The sequence below is a fragment of the Triticum urartu genome, chromosome 1A (assembly GCF_056163025.1).
Source record: "Triticum urartu cultivar PI428250 chromosome 1A, HENAU_Tu73, whole genome shotgun sequence".
Lineage (NCBI taxonomy): Eukaryota > Viridiplantae > Streptophyta > Magnoliopsida > Poales > Poaceae > Triticum > Triticum urartu.
Window position 1 is genome coordinate 548,178,772 of NC_141873.1, and position 16,735 is coordinate 548,195,506.

At 44.3% G+C, this 16,735-nt stretch overlaps 5 protein-coding genes across 5 annotated transcripts; all 5 read left to right on the top strand.

Moving 5' to 3' along the window:
* The first annotated feature begins 2,073 nt into the window (after positions 1-2,073).
* LOC125528399 (CASP-like protein 1U2) lies at positions 2,074-2,798 on the top strand. The gene has a single exon (XM_048692886.2). The coding sequence runs from the start codon at positions 2,157-2,159 to the stop codon at positions 2,667-2,669; it is 513 nt and encodes a 170-aa protein (XP_048548843.1). The 5' UTR covers positions 2,074-2,156; the 3' UTR covers positions 2,670-2,798.
* Positions 2,799-6,645: 3,847 nt separating this feature from the next.
* On the top strand, positions 6,646-7,714 carry LOC147992528 (uncharacterized). Its single transcript, XM_087530768.1, has 2 exons — positions 6,646-6,999; positions 7,082-7,714. The coding sequence occupies exons 1-2, from the start codon at positions 6,646-6,648 to the stop codon at positions 7,628-7,630; spliced, it is 903 nt and encodes a 300-aa protein (XP_087386894.1). The 3' UTR covers positions 7,631-7,714.
* Positions 7,715-8,108: 394 nt separating this feature from the next.
* LOC147992529 (uncharacterized) lies at positions 8,109-9,556 on the top strand. The gene is made up of 3 exons (XM_087539053.1): positions 8,109-8,624; positions 8,717-8,939; positions 9,339-9,556. Exons 1-3 carry the CDS (start codon positions 8,109-8,111, stop codon positions 9,554-9,556), a joined length of 957 nt encoding a protein of 318 aa, XP_087395179.1.
* A 1,630-nt stretch (positions 9,557-11,186) lies between these two features.
* Positions 11,187-12,769, top strand: LOC147992530 (chitinase 11-like). The gene is made up of 3 exons (XM_087530776.1): positions 11,187-11,536; positions 11,618-11,690; positions 12,619-12,769. The coding sequence occupies exons 1-2, from the start codon at positions 11,230-11,232 to the stop codon at positions 11,668-11,670; spliced, it is 360 nt and encodes a 119-aa protein (XP_087386902.1). The 5' UTR covers positions 11,187-11,229; the 3' UTR covers positions 11,671-11,690; positions 12,619-12,769.
* LOC125528384 (L-type lectin-domain containing receptor kinase IX.1) lies at positions 12,731-14,976 on the top strand. Its single transcript, XM_048692875.2, has 3 exons — positions 12,731-13,076; positions 13,162-13,714; positions 13,905-14,976. The coding sequence occupies exons 1-3, from the start codon at positions 12,731-12,733 to the stop codon at positions 14,587-14,589; spliced, it is 1,584 nt and encodes a 527-aa protein (XP_048548832.1). The 3' UTR covers positions 14,590-14,976.
* The last annotated feature ends 1,759 nt before the right edge of the window (positions 14,977-16,735 follow it).

A 16,735-nucleotide genomic window follows, 5' to 3' on the forward strand; every position in this document is an offset into this window, starting at 1 on the left:
AAGTTAACCGTGTATTTCCTATGGATGCATATCTCTAATCGTTAGGCTGAAATACAGGAACATTATTTGTTGAATAAAATATATGATTTTATTCATTAATTAAATAAAATCACAGCAACCTAAAGCACACACAAAGAACAAAGATCATTGGTAAGTTACATAAAAAAAATTGAAGTGAAGTCCTTACCGCTGGCCTGGCTTTATGAACGCTGCAACAAGGTCGCACGCCACCCCACCTAATTCTGCTGGTCCTTCCCGCCTACTTATGCTCGGTATCGCCATCTTCTCTCCGCCCCTTCATTGCTGCCCCGGATGATCCAGTTATCGCACCACTCCCGCCATCGCACCACTCCCACGCATTCCCAACCACACCATCCCTCCTCCCCATGAACATGAACATGCTGTCACGCCTCCTCTCCACCGCACATAGCTCTGGCTGGTTGACGCCATTGATGCACACAAGGTGTTGCCTCTCTTTCTTTGCTTTTTCCCAGCATTTAGATCATGTTGAAATGAGTAAGCACGTTGGCATTGTTCAACTACAATTGGTGTCAATTAATGAAAAATCATTCGAGGAGGAATATTTAGGATTCATTGCCCAGGGGATGGCGATGAAATTCTGGAGGATGATGATGATTTTGGAACGGTAGCTCTTTTGCTTGCGGAGATGGACGAGGGCAACAACCAAAAGCATACACGTTCTCAACCGGGGTGTGTTATGATTCTTCGGAACATGTTAAAACCATCGTATGTGTGAATAATTTGCAGAGCCCGTCTATGCCGAGCATCTTTTGAGGAGACACTCCAAAGCAGAGAAATCAAAATTAAAATTATGTCCATATGGGAGAAGAGCACCCCGGAAGTTTGAATTATTATGATTTGGGGGTGAAAACATTAAAGTTTGAATTGTTGTGATATGAATTTGAAGTTAAAATGGGGTTCATATGCAAAAGAAAAGAAGAGAAAAAATCTAGGAACCGCAGTTACAAATAATCTGATAAGGCGAAGCAGCCTCAAATCCAAAAGCTTTTATGGATTGGCCATAAAGTGGTTTTAGGGTCTTCCATTACAAGAATCTGCTAGAGTTGCACTTAGGTCTCTCTGTTTCTCTCTCGTGTATTGAGCACCAACAACATTTTCTTCACCAGATTGATAGATAAACTTGCTGACACTTCATTACTAGTACATCTTTTTTACCTTCCTAAACATAAATGTGTGTCCTAACAAACAGTGGCGGAGCAAATGACGAAATGTTTTTATAGGGTCCAAAAACACTATTTCTCTCAACTTCTGCCAACTAAAACAGAGTTTCTTCACAAAAAATCCATGGGCTGTGTGTGTGTGTGTCCGTGAGGGGTAGGCCGCAGGCATGACCCTTGCAGCAATACACACATCAACACATAGCTCCGGCCGTGCGGACGAAGGAATGAACGGTGATCAGACCGACCGAGACCGACACGCAGTCACGCAGTAGCGTACAAAAATGACGACCGACTTGCGTCCACAGCAGCTTGGCTGGTCGTCTCAGGCGTTCTTTCCGACCTGCCCTACGCAACTTCTTCGAACTTCCCGATGTCTTCTTCCTTTTTGTTCGCTCTTGCAGATTTGTCGTCAGTCCTGGCCACGCGCGAAAACAAGTGGCCGGCGCAACAACAGGGACATGCTCGTCAACAGGTCGATGCCGACGAGAACGACGTGCGCGTCAACAGAGCGTGACATATACGTCCATCATTAGAGTGTCTCCAACGGGCGCCCAAAAACTATTCCGCTTACTAAAGTTTGGTTTTTTGAACGCCGGACAGGTTCTGTGACAACTTTAGCAAAAGCTGTAAAATAATGTGCGCAAAAAAGGATTGGGCGTGCTATCGCATGATACAAATTTTGAGACGCCAGATTGCGCACGCTTTACAATTTACACTGTGTGTTTTTTTAGGCACGTGTTTTTTGGCATCTGATAAATTAATGCTGGGTCTGACACGCTAAAAGTGTTACAGTGACGCGCTACAACTATTTTAGGGTGCGAAACTTTTGTGCTCTCGGAGATGCTCTCCGTGTGGAAGGATTAGGATAGCATGCATAAATAGCTGCACCAAGCTCCCTCCCACGGCGCCATCGTAGTCGTAGGCAGCAAAAATCTAACCGTCGACCCATCGACCATGTCTGGATGGTGGGAGAAGGACGAGCCCAACGGCTCCAAGGCGGTGAGCCTGCTGCTCCGCCTCTCCGCGCTCATCCTGGCCCTCGCGTCCGCCGTCATGATGGCCACGGCCGACGACTGCACGATCGCCGGCGCGACGCCCACGGCCGTCACCTACCGGGACTACGGCGCCTTCGTGTACCTGGTGGGGGCCAACGTCGCCGCGGCCGTGCTGGAGGCCGCGGCAGTCTACCTGCAGCTCAGCGGCGCCGGTGACGATGATGACGACGGGGGCAGCCCGCTCCCAGGGATCATCCTGGTCGTCGTCGACGTGCTGGCGCAGGCGCTGCTCTACTCGTCCACGGGCGCCGCGTACGGCGCGGTGGTCGGCGTCGACGTCTGCGTGGCGGTCGGCGCGCAGGTGGGGCGGGCCAGGCTGCTGTCCCTTGGCGCCAGCGTCTCCCTCGGCCTCGCCGCCGTCGTCAAGGACGTCTCGCTGCCGTTCAATGTCTGGCCCGGCTCGTCGGACTGAGATGCCGGACGGCCAGCCCAGAGAACCGTGTGCCGTGTTAGTGTGTGTGCGTGCATGGTACAGTACAGAGTATGTGGCAACTGTAAGCATCCTGTACTGTTTGGCTATTTGATCACGAGACTTATTCCACGAGGGTTTTCTATCTTTCCGTAGAAGAACGAAGGCCGTCTAGCCGACGCAAAGGCGACAAGCTTTCTTGGCGACGTTTTTCGGCGGCTTCCCTCTGCCGACGATCTCTCGAGGATTTTTTCATTTATATTATGAATCAGTACAAAGAAACGCAAACACAAAGGACTATGAACATCTAGAGTACCCTAAGACAACCATAACACAAGAAGATCTTCGGAACCCTGTGTCATCATTCCTGAATCTTAAGAGAAGACCCCTACAGCAGAAGGATCTGTAACCAGTCGCAAGCATGTCATCATCAGGAGTATATATACTAGTCTAGAATCAATGGAGTATATACTATTTTTATTTTTATTATGGAGAACGCACTCCTTTTGTTTTGTTATATACAAGTTTTTTAATGGACTAATACCTCATTTTTGTGATGGAGTACATATTACTCTAAAACTTAGTATAATTGATCTGAAAGATATTATAAACTAAAAAAGCGGTACGATGCCATTAGAAAAGAAGTATACAATATAATCAAGTATAATTATTTCAAAAGGTATATTACATAAAGGAGTAGTACAATTAATAGATTAAGAATACAATATGGGAGCATAATTCATTTTTTATACAGGTATTTTCCTACGCAGATAACAAAACAAAATTTGCCTAATTTTGCATCACGTATGTCCCATGTTGTCCATGCATGGCTGTTGCACAGTGGATCAATCATGCCAGATTGATCTAGATCGCCATGTCACATTGTCGAAATCCACTGCGTTGTGTAGGTGTACTCGTGTCAAGGAATAAGCAAGCCGCTATGCATGCCTTGCACGGAGAAGCGGCGGCGGCGGGCGAAACACAGCTTGCATGTAGTCCAAATTCCGATTCAGATTACCTATAGATCAGGCATGCATACCATATCAATTAATTAGTACAAGCATCAGATAACAGATTCATCTAACCTCATCATGCAGACATGTTTGTCTATGAATTTACTGATGGATTGATGTAACTCGTCACCATCAATGCCGATTGGAAGAACATGCATGCATGCGTGCGAGGCACTCCCTTGATATGCTCATTGATGCAAGTCAAAGGTGCATGCACAAAAATTATATTCATACCTAGCATCTCCTCCGGGAAGAGCTGGCTGCCGGTGGCATCTCGCCTCCGTCGCCGCCGAACCCTGCTGGTTGCCGCATCTTGCCGTTGCCTGAGTTTGCCGTCGAACCGCCCAGCAGGGCCGGCCCATAGATATACGGGGCCCAGGGGCAAGACAGAAATAAGGGGGCCTTGTTTACTTAAAAGCTCAAAATATTTTCTATTTCTACTAAAATACCATCATTTCTTACAGGACTATTTCTCAACTGTTATTTCTTAAGGGGCCCTTGCCTTACCATCCAGATTATCCCAATGTCATGGATCGAAAATATCAACAGCTAGTGGTTGTTGTTTATTGACACTCGGTGATTCATAATTTGGTGAATGAGTTACTTTTTCATGCACACTGGAATTATTATTATTCTCGTTCATATCATGATCAGTAGCATCTGTATTCTCAGTTGGTTGTTGCCAATTCCACGTGATTTCTAGGAGAACTACTGGTTGTGAAAAAAATTGTCAAATGACCCTTTTTGGGATTTTACCTCTTCATCTATTTGCTTTTTCCTCTTCCTTTTGTTACTACCAGATAGAACTTTCTAAAGGAGATGTTACTAAAGAAGAACAAGCAATATAAAATAATTAAACAAGGAACAAAAGCACCTGAATGTGGATTGATGTGGATGTAGGTGGCCAGATCAACAGATCCGCAGGTTGCAGTAGTCAACACGAACGAGAAGATGACACCATGAACTGAATAATCCCCCCTTTTCCAGTTCTCCACCACACTTGGATCCACCGAAGAGCAGAACTGCAGAAGAAGACCTATGCAGGGGAGCAGGGCAGGCAGATGTGGAATCTCTCAAAGGAAAGAGAAGAGGACGGACGGGATTAGGGACAGGAAGAGAAGAACACACGTATTGTCTCTCCAATGTACAGCTGATGGGGAACAAGCAGAACATCAAGAAGGGAAGGAGAGCCGATTGGGGAGCAGATTTGCGTCTTTAGTCTCCATTAATGGCCAGCGGCGACCTTGGAATAGGAGACGGTGACGCACAGGAACAACGGCACAGTTATGGGAGTCTGGGATTTGGGGAGAGAACAAGGAGTCGAGGAGCACGGGATGACGGGAAGATGCTGAATCTGCTCGTTGTTTTTGTTGGGCTTCGTACGCACTACAGATGAAATACTAGCCGGGCTGGGCCCCTGCCTTCTGGGGGCCCAGGGCAGGCGCCCCGTTTGCCCGGCCTATGGGCCGGGCCTGCGCCCAGTTCAAATCCATATTTCCTTGTTATCCGGCTACATCCAGTTTTTTGGGGGGATTCTGACGTAATCTATAGCCTGTAGGTGGCTTATCCCTATAAATATGGAACAACTTTTCAAACTGGACGCGGTCAGCAGATAATTAACTAATTATTAAAAGCTATATGGCTTTATCGTGGAGCCAAAAAAGCAGCGCCGGAAAATCAAACGACACACGTGAGTATGTACTCCTAGGTGTACCAACCCATTTCTCTCTCTCTCTCTCTATATATATATATGTGTGTGTGTGTGTGTGTGTGTGTGTGTAATATTTTTAAAAGTTAATCAGGCATAATGCAAGGGAGTTTACGGTTGGTAATCCTAGAGCTTAAGCTAAGGACAAGTCTAGCCTATCCCCTAAAAATAAAGGAGGGTCCGACGGGTTAAACCCTTAGGCCTTGTTTGGATACGCTGTTTTATCAGAGCTGGTTTCCCGTAATCCGATCTAACCGTGTAACAAACTAATACCACGTTTGGGTGGCTCAATAGAAACGTGGATAAGCAGAATTCGGTTTCCACAAAGCCAGGAAAGTGCGTCTAGTGAAAAACGACTAATACTCGTTTTTATAGAAACCTGGTTACATAAAACAGACTTTTTTTTCCCTCCACGTCTTCCTCAACAAACTTGTTGGCGCCAACTGTGCCTTCCCGCGCAACTAGCACGCGCCCTTTTTTCCAAGCTTCTATATATATACAGGGATGCCGGCATAACAAACATCAACAAACAGGATCTGGGTACGTGCTTCTTCCATGGCTGGCCGCCGATAACGGCTGTGATCATCGATCTTCTGGCCATCGACGCTAGGCTGAGATCTCCAATCAGACGCCGCTGACCCTGCTGGGACAACAAGAGCTACCTCCTCGACTTGTTTGCAGCAAGAAATCAATCTTCATGAGCCTACAGGTAAGATTCATAATCAAAAACTGATGAACATACTCAAACTTATAGCAAAATTGTTCATGTTCTGAGGAAACAAGTGCAAGTATGGAACTTAAATTGCAAAGTTCTGCCAACATGTCTTTACTCGAGTGATGAATAGACAAACCTTTTCTATGCACTAGTCGTAGTTCAGCCTGAGTCGTAGTCATGTAATTTCAGTACAAAGTTGACAATTCTTTTATAGATGCGATACCCTTGATATTGATTTAGAAATTGCTTCATGCACGATCCTGCTGCCCGATGCATGCACAGCATCGAAATCCAGCGGCCGGTGCCCGATGTATGCGCGCATGTGTGGCCGGATTTTAAACATAGTCCATATATTGTCGTGTGTATAGCACAGCTCTACTGATTTTAGTAGATCATAATTACTTCCATCATAATGGAAGACCATTGGCAGTAAATAGTACTAGTACAGATAAGTAGGGCCAAAAGGTAATAAAAAATCCTTTTTTCTGCTTAAGTGATTTAACTAGTAGTAGTTTATATTGTTTTGTTTACATGTAGGAAAATATGGGCGACCAAATCAAAAATATTAAGAAGGAAAAGACCGAAAAGCAGCCCATAAAGCGCCACACATGGAAATCTTCAGAGGACAAAATATTGCTCAACATATTAAAAGATCAAACTCAAAATGGAGGTAAGGAAGGAACAGGATACACAAAAAAAGCATGGCGTGAAATCCTAGAACAGTTCAATGAGTCAAAGGTAGACAAACTTGAGTTGCAACAAATAAAAAATCGTCATAAGTACTACAGGAGTTGTTATGCTAGCATGGACAGACTTCTAAAGCACACAGGGTTTGGTTGGGATGACGATGATAAAATGATCAAAGCTTCAGAAGAAAGTTGGGCGGATCTCATATCGGTAAGTTGAAACACATTAATTTTTAAATATTGCTATATCATACAGTTGAAAAATGGACTTACAATAAACTAACAAACTGCAGAAGGACAAGAATATTCAAGAATACCGAGACAAAGTGTGGCCTAGTTGGATAGACCTTCAGGACATTTGTGCTAGCTCTACCGCATCAGGAGTTGGTGCTATATCTAGCAAAGGGAAAGGTGGAACCAGCAAAGAACAAATTAAAATTGATCTGAATGAGATAGTAGAAGTTGAATCTGATGGAACAAATGATTCCCCTGTTGCTTGTCCTAAGAAGCCTAACACCACTAAGGTCGAGAAAAAGAAGAAGGGCAATGCAAGTGGGTCGCAAAACACTTCAAAAGGGCAAAAGCGAACAGCTGATGATGCTATTAATGCAATTGATCGCCTGGCAGATGCATCACTGATCATTGCTGAATCAAAGAAAAATGCAGCACAACAAACAGAAGCTTACTCAGTGAAAGCATGTATGCAGATATTAAATAGCATGCCCGATGTTGAACCAAACAAAAAATTGAAAGCTGCACAAGCATTTGAACATGTTGATAAAAGGGCTATTTTCATTGAGATGGATGAAGAGACTCGGTCTCTCTGGGTTGAAAATGCGTAGTTTTTTACCTGTTGTAGCGTACTGTTTAGTTTTCTGAATAGGTTGTATTTGCAATTTCCATAAATTCCTTCTGTAAGTTTGTGTTCAAACAATCAATATGCAAATTTATATATTTATTTGGTTCGTGCTACTAGTTATATATGGTCTCATATATAAATCCCTCTTCAGAACTTGGATTTATATTTGTGTGTGTGTGTGTGTTCTACAAATACATAAGCTTAAGATATAAGTGAGAAGTTGATGGCATACCTTTCCTTTTGGTTCATTGGTTTAAACAGCAATGATGCAATGTTGCTCTTTGCGTCAGTACATATCTCCATGTTTTATCATCAACCTAGCGAGTAAAATTTGTCACCGAAATCATTCAATGTTCTCCTATCACTCATTCAATGATTCTTGTCCTACCATTTAACAGAAAATTTATCAGCTCTAGAACAATAACATTGTAGAAATTCCGACAGTTAACCGAAGTTGCTACATGAAATTTTGCAGGGAAACCATGGAAGATATGGCAGATGGAGACTATTCTGATTCTGAGCAAATGATTATTAATGACCTTTCTGCAATGTCACTTTTGCAACATGTGATGTTCGGAAGGCTATTCAAAACACCACGTAATACCTCTAAATTAACTGGTGCGCAAAAGACTAGAGAGTGGTTGGAAGGACATCCAGTTAGATTTTATGAACAACTTCGTGTTGATAAGCACACCTTCTACTTATTGCGAGATGCATTGTGCGAGAGGAATTTACTTACGGATACAAAACGGATGGACGTCAATGAACAACTAGTCATATTTCTACATATAATTGGTCACAATGTTAGGAACCGTGTTATCCAGGATAGATTTCAACATTCAGGAGAAACAATAAGTCGGCATTTCAAGAGAGTATTAAAAGCCATTAATGGCTTACGTGATGTTTACATAACAGATCCGTCCAATGAAGTTCCCAACGAAATATTGGGCGACTCAAGGTTTTACCCATACTTCAAGGTATATATTCTATCTCAAGAACATGTTCCTTTTGGATATTACTTGCAGCAAAGTTCAAATCTCCAATTCTAATTCTGAATTTTTCTCAACAGAACTGTATGGGAGCAATTGATGGGACACATATTAATGCAAAAATCAAGCTTGATAAACAAACTCCTTACAGAAATAGGCATGGTTATCCCTCTCAAAATGTAATGGCAGTAGTGTCATTTGACATGACATTTTCATATGTGGCTGCTGGATGGGAAGGTTCCGCATCGGATCAAGCCGTATTAAGGTGGGCTGTTACTGATGGTGGGTTTGTTGTCCCAAAAGGTAAAAATAAAAAATACATGAATTTACATGCAAGTAAAGTTTGTCTCATTGTATCAAACATGTAATGATATAATAGGAAATTTGAGAGTGATATCAAACTTTACATGCAGGTAAGTTTTATCTCGTGGACTCGGGCTATGCAAATACTCCAAGATTTATTGCCCCCTATTGTGGAGATCGCTATCACATTGGTTCTTTTCGTGGAACTAAACGTCGATATAGTAGTGAGAAAGATTTGTTCAATCATCGTCACGCACAACTACGGAATGTTGTAGAACGTACTTTTGGCGTTCTAAAAGCTCGATTTCCAATATTAACAAGGAATGGAGGAATCCCTTATCCTTACAAAAAACAGGTCCAAATTGTTATGGCTTGTTGCATCATCCATAACTTCATAAGGAAGGTTGATAGGAATGATGAGTTGTTTGAGCTTTATGAACAAGAGGGAACACAAGGAGATGTTGACACCGGTGACCAAGAAGTTCGAGGGCAAGCAAACTTACAAGAAGATGATCGAGTTGCCGGTGAAAGAGTACGTGCAAGCATCGCTCGACAGTTGTGGAGTAATCTCCAACAGCATGCCACTCAGGAAGAAGAAGATGAAGATGATTAATTAAGCACTAAAATAGTTGTTATCATTTTTATTTATAGGTACATTGGATAACTATCGACAGATTTTTCATTCATTTGTAGGTTCACAAGCTTTACATTCAATGTTTCAATGCTAAAATCATTTTCTTGTCCATTCACACATCATACAGCAAGTTCGGTATGGACCTTGAGAATATAAAATTACTGAGCTAGAGAGAAGCTCACCTCACATTATCTGAATGAAGAGTCTGTCACCATAGTCCCAGATCCAGCATGCCACGAAGAGGGTAGCTCATACTCATCCACTGGAAGTAGTTCGGACTGCGTCGAGCACGCTCTGGACTCCCTGGATGCCTCGGTAGTGAAGGGTCTAGAAGATGGGGCAGATTTTGTCCTCCGCCACCAACCACAGTCGCGAGTCGTCCACCGCAACAGCGTGCCCTTCTTCCCCGCCGGTAGGCCTCCACCGCGAAGAATAGATGGGACGCCCCACGTCTGCACTGCACGCCGCGGAACCATACGGCATCGCCGTGGTGGCGTCGGTCGCCGGAGCCGGGCCGTTGACGGTGTGAGGAGAGTGGAACGGGAAGCGGCAGCCGCGCAACCGTACGGCTTTGTCGCCGTGGCGGCGGTCACCGGAGCCGTTGATGGCGTGGGGAGCTTGGGCTAGGTCGAGCTCCTCGAGGAACAGAGACGGTAAGCTGCGGCGGCGATTTGGGGAAGAAGCGGAGGCGACTTGAGTTCAGAGAGACACAGGGGAAAGTAAGCGGCGTCTACAGAGTACTAACTAATCCAAACACGCTTTTACCAAAACTTGTTTTAACGTTTTCTCACCCAAACGAGTTATTCCAGAAACTCCTGGTAACGAAAATTCTCCCTTAAAACAGGTTTTCCTAAAAACACTCCTAAAACTTGTTTTCCTAAATCTCAGGTTTTATTATTGGTATCCAAACAACCACTTAATGGAGTATTTTACTCCACCTCAAGCGATGGAGTGTAAATATAAGGGCGGGATGCGCGTCAGAGGATAAATTATCCTCCACTAACGATTATTGGGGATCGTCTAGGTCCTGGTTAGAGGTGTAAAACAGGGTTTTAACTCCTCTAACCGGTTATAAGGGATCAATTAGAAATGCCCTAATGCCGTAGCTTCCAGTTAAAACCATGGTTTTTTCTTTATGCAGATATATGAGTGTTTCTACTCGATTTCATAAGTAAATTAAGACTGGGGTGTCTCTACTCTACATTCTTTTTCCACAGGGACTTAATTGGCTCTCACTTTTTTCACACTGAACTTAACTGCCTTTTTTTTCTACAGTGAACTTGTGAAGGCACCCCAAGAAAAAAATGCAATGCAGCAGGACCTCTGTTCTACTACTTCTTACCAAGGGCTCCGTTAGCACAGTGAAACAAATAATTGCATTGCGTTCACCGGCCAGAGAGGGAACATCACGGCTCCATTAGCACAGTCCAAATCCGTAACATATCCATACCAATCAGTGCACTGTTTGTCTCAAAAAAGAAAGAAAAAAGAACCAATCAGTGCAGTCTTGGGCGCGTGTTGACGAGTTCACGGGTCTTGAGGGTCCAGCCCATGTGCAAACTATAATAGAAAGAAAATGGTCTTTTGCTATAAAGCCATGAGCAATGGGCTTGCGACGGACACAGTCCACATTGCATACACCACATCACATTATTGATGGGTCATGGCAGCATGACGAGGGTGCTCGCTCTGGCCGCTGCCATGCTGCTGGTGGCGGCCGGCATCGGCATGGCGAGCGGGCAGCAGGCCGGCGTGCCGTCGATCATCTCACGGGACACGTTCGATTACATGCTGGGCAACCGCAGCCAGAGCGGCTGCGAGGGCGGCGCCTTCTACACATACGACGCGTTCGTGCAGGCCGCGAACGCGAGCAAGCTCCGCGGCTTCGGCACCATCGGCGACGAGGATACACGCAGGCGCGAGCTCGCCGCCTTCTTCGGGCAGACCTCCCACGAGACTGCCGGTATGAATATGATATGCGCGACACTATGATTTTACTTGAATTTTTCTGTCGACAGAGACGAGTGTTATGCCTCTGCCGCAGGTTACTGCTGGGTCAAAGAGCAGAAGCCCACGATTGCGCGCTACTACGGATGAGGCCCCATACAGCTGACTCAGTAAGATTTTTTGTTTTGATGATGATGATATCGTACTCCATAGTGTTGCTTTCCGTCTAGTTTTGCTTAGGTCGCACTTGATTTCTACCCAACTTAGGCCTACTTTGGTTTGTAGGAATTTCATAGGATTTTTATAAGATGGAATTTGTAAAGGAAAAATTCTTTTAAAGCCTTTTGGTTTGTAGGAATGAATTCCTATTCCTATGTAGGATAGGAATCAATTCTTCACATTTTGAAGGAAAAAAAACATTAGCTAAGACTCAATGGAAAAATTTCTATCCTATGCATCAAATGCCATATTTTTCTCTATAGAAATTGAGATGCATGTCATCTCACTTCCTATGATTTTCCTATTCCTATAACATTCCTATCCCATGAACCAAAGGAGGCCTAGCTTCCTTCGATTCAAATTAATTGTTGTAGCTTTAGGCCTTCTTTGGTTCATATGGTAGGAAAATCGTAGGAATAAGAAAGTCATAGGAAATGAGATGATATGTATCTTAAATTCTATGAGTAGGAATAGAAAATGAGATGCCCTTTGATTCACATCATATGATTTTTTTCATTGAGTCTAGACTAATATTTATTTTCCTATGAAATGTGAAGGATAGGAAGAATTCCTTCATAGGAATAGGATTCCATTCATACAAATCAAAGGGCTCTAAAGGAATTTTCCTGTAGAAATCCTATCCTATGAAATTTTACAAGATTCTTTTAAACCAAAGGAGGCCTTAGTATAAGTACTCCCTCCTTTCCTAAATATAAGTCTTTCTACAGATTTCTATATAGATTATATATGAATGTATATAGACATACTTTAAATAAATTTATTTATTTTGCTTTGTATGTAGTCCATAATGAAATCTCTAAAAAGACTTATATTTACGAATCGAGAAATTAAATAGTACTAACAGTTTACAAATAACAGCGACTACAACTACCGGCAAGCCGGGGACGCGCTGGGGCTGGACCTGCTGGGTAACCCGGACCTGGTGTCCACCGACCCTGTCGTCGCGTTTAAGACGGCTATCTGGTGGTGGATGACACCGCAAGCGCCCAAGCCGTCGTGCCACGCCGTGATGACCGACGGCTGGACGCCGTCTACCCAAGAGCGCGACGCAGGCATGCTCCCCGGATATGGTATGACCACTTACATCCTTAACGGCACCCTTGAGTGCGGCAAGGGCTACGGGACTGCCCCAGCCAAGGATCGTGTCCGCTACTACAAGATGTACTGTGGCATTCTCCAAGTCGGGTACGGGGACAACATGATCTGCAAGAACATGAAGTTGGCACAGCCACCCTTGTCTCCGCCGCCTCTCGGAGGCATGAACCAAATGCAAAGACGGCCAACACAGCCACCGTTGCCTGCACAAACTCTGGAAGGTCAGTTAGCTTTGCGGGCTTATTACAACAGACAGATGCTGCGCATATTTCGGCAAAATTCTGATACACTGATAATTTCTCGCAGAATCTCCAAAAACTGGGCTTCTGATCGGTATTTCTGTCGGTTCTGTGTTGTTCTTGATCATTCTCATCGCCTCGATTTGGTTCCTTCTACGGCAGCACCAGCGAAAGCACGAGAAAATCCGTCAGCAAACAACAGAGCAAGAGCTGGAAGAGGACAACTTCCTCGAAGATGATCAGGCCATGGAAGACGACTTCGAGAAGGGGACTGGTCCCAAGCGATTCCACTATAACGATTTGGCCGTCGCCACCGACAACTTCTCCAACGACAAGAAGCTCGGACAAGGTGGCTTTGGATCGGTGTACAGAGGTTTTCTGAGTGAATTGAACCTTCATGTGGCCATCAAGAGAGTTTCCAAAGGCTCCAAGCAGGGGAGGAAAGAGTATGCATCTGAGGTGAGGGTCATAAGCAGGCTTCGGCATAAGAACCTCGTGCAGCTCATCGGCTGGTGCCACGGAGGCAGTGATCTGCTCCTCGTCTACGAGCTCATGCCCAATGGCAGCCTCGATAGGCATCTCTACGGCGCCAATAACGTTGTGCTTCCATGGTCTGTTAGGTAAGCCCATCAGATAGAGTAGTCTCAAATTGCTTTTGGCCTTAGGCCGCTGATAATTAATGTACTCCCCCTGTTCACTTTTATAAGACCTTGAAAACATTTCAGACAACGTACAAAACAACCCATTTTGAATTGTCCGAAATGACTTACAGTGAACGGAGTGAGTAACATTAATTTCTTCCATCTTCAGGCATGAGATTGTGCTGGGATTAGGATCGGCGCTCCTCTACCTACACCAGGACTGGGAGCAGTGCGTCCTGCATAGGGACATCAAGCCAAGCAATGTCATGCTGGACGCGTCGTTCAACGCCAAGCTCGGCGACTTCGGGCTTGCCAAGCTCGTTGAGCACGGCCGAGGATCACTGACGACAGCTCCCGCCGGCACAATGGGATACATGGACCCAGAATGCATGACCACCGGCAGGACCAACACCGAGTCGGATGTCTACAGCTTCGGCGTCGTCCTCCTTGAGATTGCGTGCGGTAGGGGGCCTGTGGTGGTAGCTCAGCAGGAGGAGGACGCGATGCACTTGGTTCAGTGGGTGTGGAATTGGTATGGCAGGGGGAGGATTCTAGGCGCCGCTGATACGCGATTGGGAGGAGAATTCAACGCCAGAGAGATGGAGTGCGTGATGCTGGTTGGGCTTTGGTGTGCTCAACTTGATTGCAACCTGAGGCCGTCGGTTCGACAGGCTGTCAACGTGCTGCGTGCTGAGGCGCCGCTGCCGGTCCTCCCTGCAAGGATGTCGGTGGCAGCTTACATGCCGCCGTCGGTTGACATACATAGTTATACTACTTCTTCGTTTGTAACCGTCGGCACTGGTGGTAGTGTGGACACAACTCGTCAAGCTGGACCGAAGCATCTTCTTTGCTAAAATAATACGACAAATCTTCAAATTCACAAGAAAAAAAAAATCTTGTTTCACAGGAACATTCAACCATTCAATGTCATTCATTTCCCGTCCACGACAAGACGACTACGGTGACTTCGTAAATCCCAAGATGATATGCCGACTCAGTTTGTCGAAGATGCTCATAGAAGTAAGGTGTGCTTGTGTGTGTTCATAGGGGTGATTGTATGCGTGTATGTATGAACCCTTGTGTCTGTACTGTGTTAAGAAAAAACATTCACAGTGTCATTCATTTCCCCCCAAGATGAGCCCTTTTTGTTTTTTCTCATTTGTAGCATCAAAACTGTTTCTTTGTATGTGCCAACTTAGCCCTTCTTTGTATGTGCCACCAAATGCATTTCTCCTTTCTTATTTTTGCAATTTTGTTCCCTTCCGGTCCATTGTTGGCCTCTTCATCATCCTCGTCATCCTCCTCAATGGATATGCTCAGCCTTGATCTCTTCGGAGTGGTCTCTGAAACTCTTTGGATCCACTTTTTGTTCTTGCATAGCACTTTGTAGAAATGATGCAACGTGAAGGGCTTGTGGCCGACTTTCGTGTTCCTATGCTTGAATAGTTCTTGGATGTAGGTGCTAGTTGTGGGTTGCGTTGGGATTTTCCCGGAAGATGAAGGATGGAGCAATATAGTAGCTGATAAGTATTTCCCTTAGTGAGAACCAAGGTTATCGAACCAATAGGAGAACCACACAAAGCCTAGTGAACAGTGCATGCATACACAAGAACAAATACTTGCACCCAACACGGGCAAGAAGGCTGTCAATCCCCTTGAACTCGTTATTTGCAAGGATCAAATCTATTGGTGGTAGATATGTAAATTGATAAGTAAAATAAAAGATAGTAAATTGCAGGAAGGCATTTTTTTTGTTTTTGTAATATGATAAAAGTAGACCCGAGGGCATAGTTTTCACTAGAGGCTTCTCTCTTGAATAAATAGCATATGGTGGGTAAACAAATTACTGGTGGCAACTGATAGAAAAGCGCATACTTATGATGTTATTCATGGCAATGATCTGGTATATAGGCATTATGTCTGTGACAAGTAGACCAAAACGATTCTGCATCTCCTACTATTACTGAACCCATAGACAAAGCGCCCATAATACGGCATATGCTCCTACCTAAATTAGCTTTTTGAACCTATTTGAAATTCCATCTAACCAATGACAAAAGATATTGGCAACACTTGTGGGCGGATAAAAATTGGACGCTATTTGGATGACTGGCCACGTAGAACTCGCAAACTGGGGTGTTTGATTGTCTTGTCATAAGTACAAAACTACACTCCTTACTTTCTTGCCAATTGCAACGGGCGAGATTGTCTTTGGTTAGCACAACACCCCTTCGAAGATACGACATGAAGATTTTAAATTTTAGTGGCATCTTCGACATCCAAATTTTCTTATTATCATCCACTAGGACCTCTGAATGCGTGAGCACACGGTGCATAGAGTCGATTGTGAAAGACCCAGATGTTGTGAGGTTCCAGCAAAACACGTCCCTTCCTTGTGTCAGGTTAATTGACTCCAGTCGAGATAACAGATTTTGCCATGAAATAAGACGGGGGCCAATCAAATCCCACCTGAAAGAAATATCCCGCGGGAATGAATTAGGTACCTGCGTCGGAGTATCATTCTTATCGCGAACAATACGGTACAAAGCTGGATATTGTTCTCGAAGGTTGGCATTGCCTAGCCAGTTGTTGATGCTATATGTATTCAGTGGACGGTGTTTGTGAAGACTATGTTCAAGCCCTGAGATAACAAACAATGTCTCCTTGAACAAATGCAAGAAGGTGCTAGCAAGAATGTGATGAGGGCTTTCGGAGTGCTCCAAGCTCGTGGATGTTTTTGAAACATAACTTGCAATGAATGTGACGTCCTACTTTACGTTTCAAGTGATAGCCTCTCATTTTTCTAATCAAAATTCGTGTTGATCAAAGAGAATATTAGAAAATAAAAGTGTAGTCAATCATTTATTAATTCATGTGAGTTAGATTAAAGCACATATATATTGACATCATGTCTATTACAGTTTCCACAAATATCATGGTAGAGAACTACATAGAGAGAAGTCACCGAGGTTTCTAGAATGCAGGCTTGTCAATTTGCGC

Excerpts from the sequence above, each read along its gene's own strand:
- LOC147992528 (XM_087530768.1), top strand. The coding sequence starts at position 6,646 with ATGGGCGACCAAATCAAAAATATTAAGAAGGAAAAGACCGAAAAGCAG. Across the intron at positions 7,000-7,081 it reads GTTGGGCGGATCTCATATCG|AAGGACAAGAATATTCAAGA; the intron begins GTAAGTTGAAAC and ends AACAAACTGCAG.
- LOC125528399 (XM_048692886.2), top strand. The coding sequence starts at position 2,157 with ATGTCTGGATGGTGGGAGAAGGACGAGCCCAACGGCTCCAAGGCGGTG.
- LOC147992530 (XM_087530776.1), top strand. The coding sequence starts at position 11,230 with ATGGGTCATGGCAGCATGACGAGGGTGCTCGCTCTGGCCGCTGCCATG. Across the intron at positions 11,537-11,617 it reads GACCTCCCACGAGACTGCCG|GTTACTGCTGGGTCAAAGAG; the intron begins GTATGAATATGA and ends CCTCTGCCGCAG.
- LOC125528384 (XM_048692875.2), top strand. The coding sequence starts at position 12,731 with ATGACACCGCAAGCGCCCAAGCCGTCGTGCCACGCCGTGATGACCGAC. Across the intron at positions 13,077-13,161 it reads GCCTGCACAAACTCTGGAAG|AATCTCCAAAAACTGGGCTT; the intron begins GTCAGTTAGCTT and ends AATTTCTCGCAG. Across the intron at positions 13,715-13,904 it reads GTGCTTCCATGGTCTGTTAG|GCATGAGATTGTGCTGGGAT; the intron begins GTAAGCCCATCA and ends TTCCATCTTCAG.
- LOC147992529 (XM_087539053.1), top strand. The coding sequence starts at position 8,109 with ATGAAATTTTGCAGGGAAACCATGGAAGATATGGCAGATGGAGACTAT. Across the intron at positions 8,625-8,716 it reads GGTTTTACCCATACTTCAAG|AACTGTATGGGAGCAATTGA; the intron begins GTATATATTCTA and ends TTTTCTCAACAG. Across the intron at positions 8,940-9,338 it reads TGGGTTTGTTGTCCCAAAAG|GAAGGTTGATAGGAATGATG; the intron begins GTAAAAATAAAA and ends TAACTTCATAAG.